At 34.3% G+C, this 13,941-nt stretch overlaps 1 protein-coding gene across 6 annotated transcripts in view; it reads left to right on the plus strand.

Annotated features, from left to right (window-relative positions):
* Positions 1-13,746, plus strand: part of SCN2A (sodium voltage-gated channel alpha subunit 2) — a 75,651-nt gene extending 61,905 nt beyond the window's left edge. For all 6 annotated transcript variants that reach the window (XM_077785016.1, XM_077785018.1, XM_077785014.1 and 3 more), the window contains 7 exons: positions 1,144-1,266; positions 5,995-6,276; positions 6,833-6,886; positions 7,970-8,107; positions 8,736-8,840; positions 9,004-9,274; positions 10,399-13,746. In XM_077785016.1, the coding sequence (XP_077641142.1) occupies positions 1,144-1,266; positions 5,995-6,276; positions 6,833-6,886; positions 7,970-8,107; positions 8,736-8,840; positions 9,004-9,274; positions 10,399-11,594 (2,169 nt within the window). In that variant the 3' untranslated portion in view covers positions 11,595-13,746. The remainder of the gene's footprint in view (positions 1-1,143; positions 1,267-5,994; positions 6,277-6,832; positions 6,887-7,969; positions 8,108-8,735; positions 8,841-9,003; positions 9,275-10,398) is intronic.
* Positions 13,747-13,941: the final 195 nt, after the last annotated feature.

Here is a 13,941-nt window from a genome sequence, read left to right on the forward strand (position 1 = left end):
AATCCTATTATAAGACATGACTATATGCTCATATAATATTTTATGATTGAGTCTGTACCTCTGTAAAACATGTATTGGCTCAATCATCCAATGTGTAAATTGCCATGCCCAGTAGAACTTGTATTTGTCAACAAATATTTAATTCTTATTTGGTAATCTGTGGTTTAGTTACTTCTGTGACCCTTATAAATAGCTTTATTCATTTTTCATGTCAATCTTACCTTGGTGCATTTTTTTAATTAAAAAAATTAATAGCTGAAGCATTATTTTTATCTGTAGTCAGTGGATTGAAATAAAAAAGCAAAAAGATCCATTTGTAGATGAAGGAATTGAGAGAGCAGAAAGGATGGAAGGGAAGGTCATTCAATGGATATAAATAGGTGATATTTTTGATTTATTAGGGCCACTTCTTCCCAATGGCTATTAGAAATACATTTCCAAGGATTATTGATGAAAGATAATTGTATTATTTATTTTACAGCTATTCTAGTTTATTTACTCATCTGCCTGCAGACCAGACCAGCGTAATGCAAGCCAGAATTGATGAAGTGGTTAAAGGAGTCACAGGGAATGTAATGAAGTGTGGATATGCCTAACAGTGAAGCTTCTACCATTGTCTAACAAACAGTTGGTTCTCAGTCTTGATTAGTCCGGTTAAATCTGAACAGCACTGGTAGCTATGGCTGTTGAATAAGATTTTCTGGACACTAGAAAGTTACATTTGACCAAAAGCAAGGTCTGGATGTGGTTTTTGAGAGCGTTTACATTCTCATCAAGTTCTGAAGATATCATGGGAAGTCCTGACCTAAATTGTCCATTCCAATTCACCCAGCTTTTGGGTGTTTTGTTTTCGTATGTGACTTCATTTTTGTTTAAATCCCACCAAATGTTGACTGGTTTATGTGGCTATAGAAGGCACTTTTATACCATTCTATCAACATGATTTCATCAACAGGTACCTAGAATATTCTTTTATTCTACTTTGTCTGACATAAAAATTTTTCTACATTATAGAGGGTTTCCTGGAGAAAGAGGTCCAGCCTTGAATCTTCTTGAGAAGTTCAGGGCACGCATCATTCCCACCATATATATTGGAAGGATATAAAGATGAATGAGCAATATTGCCTTTCTGTTTTTGTGTAGGTCTCTTTGGTTAGCTTAACAGCTAATGCCTTGGGCTACTCAGAACTTGGTGCGATTAAATCCCTTAGGACACTAAGAGCTTTGAGACCTCTAAGAGCCTTGTCGCGATTTGAAGGGATGAGGGTAAGACAATGTGAAAGAATCTGAAATAATGCATGCATCCACGGAAACAATGCATGCGGAATAATCAACAACCAATCCATGCAGAAATGCTACACTACCATCCTATATAATGCACATTTATCACTAACATATAAGCAGAAGGCTTCATCTGCTTATATGAATTCATGTGTTATTGCACATATTGTTACACTTAATGAGGCTCCTTGGCCTTTCCCCATTTCCATATTTTCCATATGGAGGGCCCAAGGATTTATCAACTGCATGGATCTATACAGTATTACTTAGAATTTATCCTATACAAACATATCCTACTATAGTCAGAACAGTTTAAAAAAGCTCCAATACTTCCTCTTAAAACTGTGTGCACATGCATCCATGTATACACGCACATGTGTATTTTGTACCAGTTTAGACTATCATACATAGTCTAGATCTTTTAACATAGCATTCTGTATATATAAATTGGGAATGTCTTTTAGAACTATAAGTTTTGTCATTAATTTGTATGTTAATAAGTAAATTAGCACTATTAAATTACCTTCTCTCTTTTGTATTAGAACCATTGCAATCTGTTTAAGAAAATTTTCTAGCATATCAGAGATGGAGCTGGTTTTATGATTTCTGGTTGCTTACTGCTTTCCATATTGATTGTAAAATGTTGATTATAATCTATAGAGCACTAAGCAGCCTGAAAACATATTAGACTTTTGCTGGTATATTTGAATACTGTCCCCAGCTATTTGTTATCATTGTATCAGTTCCCACAGCTGACACCCTCAGCTGCCCAACAGGGCACATGCAGGCTGTCCTAGTGCAAAGTCACAGTGGTTAGTTTATATCACTTCTTTAGTGTACTGAAAGGGACAAAGACCTGATGTACTCAGCCATGACTCAAAAGCTCTAGAAATGTTTCTCTCAGGGGTAGTAGTGGCCAAACATACATGGTGGATATTTCTGGCTCCAGCCACCGGAAGATGCCTGGCTTACACCTTCAGGGTCCATCTGTCTCTCTTGGACATACTGCCATAGTGGGCATCAGCAGAGGCACCTGAGCTGGAACCCTACTGCCATAGTTAAAAGGGATCCTTGGGTGGGCTCCCTCCTGCAAGTGCTGTTCTCAGGTGATAATCTGACTAGCTAATTTGTAAATCAGCTACAAACTGGGGAGCTTCTGAAGAAAATGTCATGCTGTCTATGTGTGGAAAGTAAGAGAAGAGACTTAAATGAAAAAGGAAATGGGCTTTGATGAAATGTTATAAATTCAAACAGGAAATAGCATTTCTTTGCCTCCAAAAAATGTCTGTATTTTGCTAAAGCAAATTTGAAAATTTGGGATATTTATATCAGAGGTAAGGCCTGTCTAAAGCATCAGTATTATCTCAGTAGAATAATATTAACTGTTGGGGTTTCTTTTATGACAACGACTAGCAAAACAAAAAGCCCAAAATAAAAATATTTCAAATTTTATATAAAATCACTTAAGTGGCAACTTATTGTTGCAAGGAAAAGCCCCAATAACCTTGGCATGAAGATTTATAGGTAATTGTCAATCCCATGGCTTTCATGTTGCTGTAAACTTTACCTACAGATTTAATCCTGATCTGCCAACTGTATCTCTTTGTACAATATCCAGATGAGGAGAAGATTTATGAGTTTAGCAAAAAATGCAATAAAAATTAGTAGATGAAGTTAGATTACTTAAGACTAGAAATGTGACCTATAACTTCATTAGTTAGGCAATTAGCCATTGAAATATTCCAATGGATGTAATTAATTTTGCCTTATTTAATTAATTTCAAGTTTAGTGTCTTTAAAGATACAGTAGCTCAAGTTGATGAACAGATTAGGATGAGAACATTTTAATGTCTGATACATGGAAATTCAAGATGTCTGTTCATAACATAATAATTCCATTGGTGTTTATCATGTATGAACTGAAAATATGACAACACAGTACACAGCATATATTTGCATAGACACTTAAATTTCTTTCACTGAGTATTATATATTATACTTCCCGTATACAAGCAGGAAGTTCCATTCAATGCATACACAATTTTTAACACACTGTGCTATTCTCTAGGATTTCAATTTGTGCCCATGCAATCTAGTAATTAATAGAAAAACTTGCCCCTATGAAAAACATTTTTTTCCCCCGCATCTTCCCACCACTGTTATTGCTAGGAAAGTTGCCCTTTAATTTGCACTTGGTACTTCATTAAAATGGCCTGTGGGAATATAATTAATCTGTCCACGCTCTGTCCCAAGCAGTACCACTCACTGCTATATGGTGCTTTTTCTTTCAACTAGAAAACAAGGGGTTTGATGTCTTTCTTATGCTTCCCCCGCTTTCATTTGCTGTCAGGTTTAGCCCCCTTTTCTCACAGACCTACAAACTACTAGTGGAAGCTGGAAGGTGTCGGGATCAGTGCTTCTACTGATGCTTAACCCCACGTTTTGAGTGTCTTCAAATGATTCTTATCACAAGCTGGTTCTCTATAGCTTCAGGACTCAGACTAATACCAGAGAAAGTAGGTCAGCTGTAGAAATCCAGCAATTAAAGAAAGAACATGACTGGACCTGCAGCTGCAGCACAAAGAGCAACAGAATTCTTGGGTGTACTGAGACTGAAAGCTCGAGGACAAATATTTTCACTTCATTAACTATCCCTTTATATCTCAAGAATTGTTCCTGATGGATGATATTATTAGATTTAAGAAATCTACTTATATTTTTGAGTGTAAGAATCAAGATAACTTTTAATTAAAAAAAACCCAACTAATATATTTGGAAAATATTCCCAAATTGGGAAATAATTACCTTGCCATTTATTATTCCAGTCAAATTGCTGTAAAAATGAGTGAGTACATGATCTTCCAATTTAAAGTAATTCAGTATAGTTATTAGACTGTTCATTTGCTTATGTCAAACAATATCTTATGGCCTCCTACAGTCATGTGGTTCACAGTGCTGAGTACAAGCTTGTCAACATAAGAAAGCACTGTTGAAATAGTCAGAGGATATTTATCCATCAGTTGGGGAATCCTCTCAACCCAGATGCTGACTTATAAAATTGTATATTACTTTTGCTTATTAATTTATAACAGGCATTGCTAAGGAGATTTTTAGCGTGATTAAGAAACTATTCTCATTTATTTTAAATTTCCCCACTAGAAACAACCACTTATTAAAGCATTTGATTTACAATATGTGGAAAAAAGGTACAAACAAACAAACAAACAAACAAAGAATATTTGGACTTCATGCACCGTTCTGTGCTTTTATAGAGTCATTGTGTAGTTTACATCAAAAGCAACTTCATTTGATCCAGTTCCTAAATTTAAATATAACAACAATTTCACTGAAGTCCAAAGTATGTATTACCCAAAAGAGGTAGTGTTTTGACAGGAACGGGGCCCTGAAAGTACAACAGGAATCTCTCCTTTCCTTCAGTCCAACTCTCCTTTATAGTACACATGATGGTGGTTCATCACCTGTCTGATATTCAAAGGGTTTTTTTTCTGTTCTGTAAAAGGGCAAGGAATGAAAGTCCATCTACCTGGATCACTAACTTTATAATTCATTGATTCTATGGATGGCATTAGTTGCAAATGTAATTTAGTAATGCGAAAATACTTCATAGAACTTCGCTACATATTTGTATTTCAAACAGAAACAATAAGTTTAGTATGCCCTAGTACTTGCATCATATAAGCTAAATGGAGCATAAAAAAGCCCATCAAAGCAATAGCTAGTGTTTTGCATTAAAAAAAGAGCAAACTTTAAGTTTTAAGGATTTGCTTCAGTTGTTTTGGTAAAGTTGGAGGCAGTGCTCTATACTTAACAAATTTTATATTCTTAGAGTTGTTCCGTAAATATTCCTATTTACAGAGAGACTTAAAATAGGAATTAATTTAGCATCATCAATTCCACCATTAAATTAATAATTCTCATTCATAATGGACCTACTTTCTCCCAAATTTTATTTTCCTCAGTGTTTTATTTTCATTCTGGCATGTTTTTAATCATTGCTCATCTTCATACATTAACTAATTTTCACATTTTTCTTTCCTGAAGCCTGATTTTTCCCAAAGTTCAGTTGGGAATTAAATCAAGTATATTTGTCAAGTTTTATCTGCCAGTTGCCTGAACACTAACAGCTCTGGTGTGTTCAGATACTCAGTAGCTTTCCTGGTTTCAACATTTCTACTTTTCTAATTCTAAATGTAAACATCCAAAAGAATCATACATCACTTGGTTTTATTTTCAAAAATACTTAAAGTTAATTTCAATTAGAAATTTGCTTAGTAATAGATTTGAACTTGCTTGGATTTATCCAGTAAACATGTAGTATTAAAAATTTGGTTTGTTTGATTCAATCAGTGATTGTAATTATTATGGTTTTGCAGATATACATTAAGTAAATATTCTACAATAAACTAATAAATACTTATTTTTCCTCTTTTTTTTTAAGTTTTTTTTACTAGTTCTTATTTTACCCATTCTTTAAAGCTACTATTTGCTACTATTTGTATTTTCCTTCTAATTAAGTTTGGTATTTTATGTTTTCTCTATACTGCTTTTCTGACTTGTTACTCTCAACAATTGAAGTGTAACACAGATATTAGAATTATAATAGCATGTTACATGTGAGAGAGGCTGATGAAGCATTTCTGAGATCCTGGTGCCTGTGTTCTTACAGTGTCTCTGGTTTCATTTGTACTCCAGGTTGTGGTGAATGCCCTGTTAGGAGCAATTCCATCTATAATGAATGTGCTTCTTGTTTGCCTTATATTCTGGCTGATATTTAGTATCATGGGAGTAAATCTATTTGCTGGAAAGTTTTACTACTGTGTTAACACCACAACTGATGAGAGATTCGATATCAGCCAAATTAACAACTTCAGTCAATGTGAGGAGCTCATACAAAACAATGAAACTGCCCGGTGGAAGAATGTGAAGGTTAACTTTGACAATGTAGGCCTTGGTTACCTTTCTCTGCTCCAAGTGGTAAGTCATCACTTAATTAAGTCCTTAATTTCTATTTGTCTTTTTATATCTCTGTTGTTTACTTATAACAGTAAAATGTTTTTTCGTTACTTTTTTTTTTCATTTAGAAATTTTGTCTCTCAATTCTTGGCTTGAATTATGCAGTGTGGGATAAATCCATAATACTACAGGAGTAACACAAAGCCTAGAGGATATACTGACTATGAGAAAAAAAATGTAATTCAAACCTAATACACCTTAGCTGCATTGAACCTGTATCAAGTAAAGCTCTAATGTTTGTGCACAGAAAAAATAACTTTTATATTAGATATTATTAATAATAGACAAAAGTTCTTAATGGATGCTGTCTCCTCTATAGTCAGATATTAGAATTGGCTTGCAATTCTTGTACATGAATAAAATATACAATAGAAGGTAAGAGTCAGCTATTAGGTTTTTCACTCTGCTGGTTTTCATGATGAGTACTAAAGGCACTTAGTCTTCACTCCTAAAAAATGCTTCTGACAAGCCATTTTCCAGGTACAGTGTGACCTAAACACCTGTGTTCTGATTATAGGCGACATTTAAAGGATGGATGGATATCATGTATGCAGCTGTGGATTCTCGTAATGTAAGTATGGTCCCTTGAATCCATTTGTTTTGATTGTATGAGCTCCACGATTGGAGAATGTAATTTTAACATCTTTCAGAAATTACAGTAAAAATTAAAGAACAAAGTATTATTATAATTTCGTAGTTAAAGAAAATTGAAACCATGGGAAAAATACAAGAAATGAGGAAAGCAGAGGAGCAGTCCTAAAGGATTCCATTTTCTCTATGGTACATTTGAATCAAAATTCCTCAATCCTACAACACACCTATTGCAATGAAATACCTTTTCCTCCTTTCATTATGCATTGAGCCTTTCTTTATATTTGAAAACAGACACCAATACAGAGAAGGATTTTTTTTTTTTTTTTTAATACTGATCTTATTTATAGTTAAGACTTCCATTGTGCTCTGCAAGCTGCCTGACTGCTTTCTTTAGGGCAGAGTGCTAATTTTTAATTAGACCTGTGCATTTTCTTACTTTCTTACTCTTTGGCCTGCCCCTTGTTCACTTGATACAAATTTTCCTCTAGTTCTAAGTAGACAATTGAATAAACTATACTGGTAAAGCTCTTTTTTTTTTTTTTTTTTTTTTTTTTTTTTTTTTTTGTAAGCTGCACTCACAGCAGGAGGCCTGTTGTAGTATAGTGACAATGCATAGATAGCTATAGCCAGAAAATATGCTTAGTCTAAACATGGCTTGGATGCCTCTCTTCCACAATCCTGTGCAGTTTCCTAAGTGCCTGTAGCAGTGAAATCTCCACAAGCACACAACACTGGCCTCCCACAAGATTTACGGAAAATTCTGCAGATGTAAAACTTGTTGTTTCTGGTTGTCTGTACTTTGCTAGTTTAAAACAAATGTGTTTTCAGTATTTACTCTACATTTGTACAGGCCAGTTGCATTTTTAAAAAGGAAATATCAGGTTTGATAACAAAATCCTTTTTCAAGAATATAATTTCTTGTAGATTGAAGATCACTGGAATATATGTCAGGATTTGACCATAGGAACCAAAGGTTACAGTGATAGAGCCCTAAATTTTATCTAGCAGATATTTTGTGTTCACTGTTAAACTAATGTGTCATTTCTATGCCTTTTTTCAGGTTTTGGATCAGCCAAAGTATGAAGATAACCTGTACATGTATCTTTACTTTGTCATCTTTATCATCTTTGGATCATTTTTTACCTTGAACCTTTTTATTGGTGTCATCATAGACAATTTCAACCAGCAGAAAAAGAAGATAAGTACTTCATTGTTATTCTGAGAAAGACAGAAAAAATTCTTATTTTTGGTTCACTGATGACAACTTCATACATAAAATTTTTCTATGATAAATTAGTTAAGAGTGCTGTGTGGTAAATACAATAAATTACTAAAGTGTATAATTTGGCTTGATGAGGGTTTGATGGACAAGTGGCAATCTGTGACTCTCCATGCTTAGTGAAATACTCAATGTCATCTTTGTAAAGATATGGATTTGAGACTGAAGCCTTAATTGACTCATAAAAAGGCTAACCATTGAAATAACTAAATGTAGCTATAAAAACTCTTTGCTATACTACCTTCATGTCACAGAGCTCAGCAGTATAGATTTCTAAACATCGATAATAAATATTGTATTATCTTTATTCGTACCCTCTTTAGTCTTTGTGTTTTGTCAACACTGTCTGAAAAGGTGTCAGTGTTCCAGCTACCAAACTCAACACTTTCTGCAGCTTAATACTTAATATAAAAATCATAAAAGAGAATTTTTGTCTGTCCTAAATTTTCCCACAGATGAGAATGTGAACAAAAGTGATCATTAGTATTATTTATAAGTAATCAATAAAGATACATGATTGTAACCAGTTTTTTCCTCTTGGATTTACTTTGGAGGTCAAGACATTTTTATGACAGAAGAACAGAAGAAATACTACAATGCAATGAAAAAATTGGGTTCAAAGAAACCACAAAAGCCTATACCTCGACCAGCAGTAAGAATAAAAATATTTTCTGTTATTTTTACATCTATTTAAAAATTGGACTTTTTCTATTATGCCTTAGGCTAAAATAAGTCATAACCAAAAAAAAATGCATGATATAAGAAAAGCCTTATTAATCTGAAATACCATTTTTTCTTTTTTTCTGTTACAACAGAACAAATTTCAAGGCATGGTCTTTGATTTTGTAACAAAACAAGCATTTGATATCAGTATCATGATACTTATCTGCCTTAACATGGTCACAATGATGGTAGAAACAGATGATCAGAGTGAAGACATGGAAAACATTTTATATTGGATTAACCTGGTGTTTATTGTCCTTTTCACTGGAGAATTTGTCCTGAAATTGATTTCACTTCGTCATTACTACTTTACTATAGGTTGGAATATTTTTGATTTTGTGGTTGTCATTCTCTCCATAGTAGGTAAGAGCAACTCATTTTTATGAAATGTCTAATTCTGTGAACATTGAAATATTTTTGGCATGTAAAATCTATTTATATTTTGGTTCAACTTTGTCACTAGAAAGTCTTATACACAAGATAACTGAAAAGTATGGTAAGAATTTTTTAACAAGATGTTTCATACACTCCTACTTTATACTTATTAAAATTACATCTATATTATGAAATCAGCAGAGATTCCTACACATACATGAAAGGCAATTTTGATACAAACTTACAGTGACTGTTGTGGGTGAGAGTCATCCAAAATCCAAGAGCAAAATCTGTGTGGGACTATTATGAGGGTAGATGCATGCACCCCAGACAGCAGGGTGCATGCTGTAAAAAACAAAAAGCAAAAAACCCTTTGCTTACTTCAGTTTTGTTTGATCCTGAGAGGCTTTGTGCCTGAGCTAGAGTGAGCACTGCAGAAGCAGAGCTGAAGCAGATGTAGTAACAAATAATGACTACACTAATCTTTGCTTTATCTAAAGCAGCAAATTTGAAAGAACTTGAATAAAAATTGTGGGCTTTTAACTTTTAAGTACTCCTTAATATGCAAATAAATTTTGCTATTTTTGTATCAAAAAAGTTTTTTTTTTTTTTGCTTAGAGGCACATAATACAATGCTCAATTCTTTTATTCTTCTGTGAATTATAACAAACTTTTTAATCAATTTATGTTTGGAATTTCTGTGTCATTAGTAATAAATGTGTTCATGTTATTTTATGTGTGATTAAGAAGTAGCAGTTCTCTTAAACTATAACTTTTTTTTAAATAACCTAACTTTACTACATGGAATTTTAATACTACTGTGCATATGATCTTTCTTCAGATTAACTGAGATTATTTTTGTTACAATTAAACAAAAGGGTTTTCCTTGAATCTCAGCATTTGCTAATATACATACACTAGTTATCAGCTTGTCCTAAAAAAGTATACCTAACACAGAGGTTTTGTAAAAAAAACTGAACGGCTAATTCCTAAAAATCTGCCCAAGTATCCTACTCTTCTTAAAGTTCAATCCTTGTGGAGTATATCTTTAGCAATGGTTTTAAAATGTAATAATACTCTTTACTGATTTAACTTGGGTTTTTTTTTCCTAGGTATGTTTTTGGCTGAGATGATCGAGAAGTACTTTGTATCTCCCACACTATTCAGAGTCATCCGGCTTGCCAGAATCGGTCGAATCCTGCGCCTCATTAAAGGCGCTAAGGGAATCCGCACTCTGCTCTTCGCTTTGATGATGTCTCTTCCTGCTCTGTTCAACATTGGGCTGCTGCTCTTCCTGGTCATGTTCATCTATGCGATATTTGGCATGTCCAACTTTGCCTACGTCAAGAGGGAAGTTGGGATTGATGACATGTTCAACTTTGAAACCTTTGGCAACAGCATGATCTGCCTATTTCAGATCACCACCTCCGCTGGCTGGGACGGTTTGCTCGCCCCAATTCTCAACAGTGGGGAGCCAGACTGTGACCCCCATAAAGATCATCCTGGGAGCTCTGTGAAAGGTGACTGTGGCAACCCTTCTGTTGGGATTTTCTTCTTTGTCAGCTACATTATCATATCCTTCCTGGTAGTGGTGAACATGTACATTGCTGTGATTTTGGAGAACTTCAGTGTTGCTACTGAAGAAAGCGCCGAACCCTTGAGCGAGGATGACTTTGAGATGTTCTATGAAGTCTGGGAGAAGTTTGATCCCGATGCAACACAATTCATAGAGTTCAGTAAATTATCAGATTTTGCAGCTTCATTAGATCCACCTCTTCTCATAGCAAAACCAAACAAAGTTCAGCTGATTGCAATGGATCTGCCCATGGTGAGCGGTGACAGAATTCACTGCCTTGACATCTTGTTTGCTTTCACAAAGCGTGTTTTGGGGGAAAGTGGGGAGATGGACGCCCTCAGAATACAGATGGAAGATCGGTTTATGGCAGCCAATCCTTCCAAAGTCTCCTATGAACCAATTACAACCACACTGAAACGAAAGCAGGAGGAAGTGTCTGCTGTCATCATTCAGCGTGCTTACAGACGTCACCTCTTAAGGCAAAAAGTCAAAAAAGTATCATGTATATTTAGTCAGGATAAAGGTAAAGAGGAAGATGATCTGCCCATGAAAGAAGATATGATTATGGAAAAACTAAATGAGAACTCCACTCCAGAAAAAACAGATATGACCCCATCCACAACCTCCCCACCTTCTTATGACAGTGTAACAAAGCCAGACAAGGATAAATATGAAAAAGACAAGTCAGAAAAAGAAGATAAAGGTAAAGACAGCAGGGAAAGTAAAAAGTAATATAGAACACTGTTTGTAATAAACTGTTTACAGCCTGAAAAAGTATGTTTTTGTGTCAACAGGACTCCTGTAGGAGGTACATGCCAAACTGTCAGTTTTTACATATATAGATATATATATGATTATATATATATATATATATATATATAAGGTCAGTGCCTATAGCAAGACAGTGACCCCTCGTCATCAAACTGCAACTCTGTAAAACAGGGTAACATCTTGACAGGAGGTTGTTGTTTTTAGTACCAGCTGATACTGCTGAAGAGATGATAAAATGGCCAACCAGACTGTAGGGACCAGTTGAAAAAAAAAAGGTGCAAACCTATGAATCTATGTGTTTAACATGAAACACACACTACAGAAATTGTATCCACTGTTAGCATTTCAACAGTCACATTTGCCATATTTTTACAAAGATCAGTGTTGGTGAACTTATCATTTTTTAATTCACAGGTTGTTTACTATTATATGTGACTATTTTTGTAAATGGGTTTTATGTTGGGGAAGGGGGTATGAGGACCAGGTGTTCTACTCTCGGATTCTCTATAATGTACAAACAGAAGTGATTTGCATGAAGGCATGCTGCACTTGTAGTTCATGCATGGGAAAACATGACGTCGCACAAAGCAGCAGTCTGACTACTTCCATGTTTCAGGGTGGCTCTGTATGTTGAGGTGCTTAATAACAGTATCCATCTAGTATCTCATCCAGACAAATCTTAATGTGCCTGTAAAGTCCCATAGAGTCTACAATAATAGAACAGATGTTTATTTTTTCATAAGTCATTTAACAGTAGTTGAACAATCTCTGCATAAAAATTTTACTGAGGGACATAGCGTCCACTTCTAAGTATTCTTCTGCGAAAAACAGTTTACCTGACCTTGGGAAATTGAGTTTACCAAAAACGTGCAAAACATAAGGATTATGAAGTTGTTCTGCTTCACCCTGCAGTATCATTTAGCCATCTTCTGCTCTCAGCAAGGTTGACATTGTATGTGTTGATTAAAAAAGTACCCTCTATGTAAATAGTTATTTTATCCCGTGGTGCATGTTTGAGCAAACAAATAATGACGTGCACAATATTTATTGCATCAAATATGTACCACAGTAAGTGTAATTTGCAATCTCTCAACAGCTAATATGAAGTATTCTGTACCATTATAGACAGTTTGGAAGCTATCACTGATGCATGTTTATCTTGCCTTTGCTGCTGTAATTTTACTCCTTCCACTGTTAAGAGTCTAATATGGGAAGCCATAACTCAGTGGTCAAGTGAAATAAATTGTTCAATTGGTCATCATTCTTCCACGACATCAAGCAATAGTTTGCAGTTATTTAAGAGCTTCTTGCTTTGCATTCTAAAATTTTAGGTGACTACTGTACGGTGCATAATCAGACTGTACAGGATATGTTGCAAACTGCTTAATCTGTTGAAAACTACATGGATAGAATTTTCTAAGAAAATATAAATACTGTAAAAAATACCATTTTATTTTATTTTTCAGCATTTTGTACATAAACTAAGAAATGAGAATTATCTTCAGGTTGATGTTACTGTCACTTTTATTACTTTCTATCCATAGCACTTTTTAATTCAAGAACTTCACAAAATAAGAAACAAAGGAAAGAAAGGGGTAGCTTTAGGTTTCTGCTTTTTTATTAGTACTGTATTTTTGCACACATTTTAATGTGAAATAAGTTTCAAACTGAGTCCAAAATGCACTTGCTTCCAAATAGATATAACTTGTAATTGAAATGTGGTGAGGAGGATTTGTTTAAGATTCTAGCACTGCCTGCATCAGAAGTTTCAAGGTAGTCTTTTTATTCATGAAATCTTTACCAGTGTTTGTTTACATAGACTATTCTAATTCTTGTTGATTCATGCTGCACTAGAACTGTTCTAAATATAATATGGGATCCACAATGTTTTTTTTTTTTTTCCACAGGAATTAAATAGCAAACTTGTATAATTGATCACATCAGGACATTTTGTGTTTCTTACACAAGCAAAAATTCGATGTTGACTCCTCCTTTTACAAAAATATTGACTTGTGTGTCAGTGAACTGCATGCAGGAAAATGCTATTACCATAAAGAACAGTAAACCACATTACAGTTGAGCCAAAAGAATAAAGACTTCATTTTTTATTGTATTTAATGGTTTTGTCTGTGTTTTTTATTTTCCCACTAAAAACGATTGGATATCAACAGTTGGTGCTATGCATATCATCAGGTGCTATGAAAGTAAAATATAAATATATATAAAGTGTTAGATTTGTGAAAAGTAAAAAAAAAAAATTGAAGCTGTATGCTTTCTGAAAGATCATAAACATCATTTGAATTTACAC

Source organism: Lonchura striata, chromosome 8 (assembly GCF_046129695.1).
Source record: "Lonchura striata isolate bLonStr1 chromosome 8, bLonStr1.mat, whole genome shotgun sequence".
Lineage (NCBI taxonomy): Eukaryota > Metazoa > Chordata > Aves > Passeriformes > Estrildidae > Lonchura > Lonchura striata.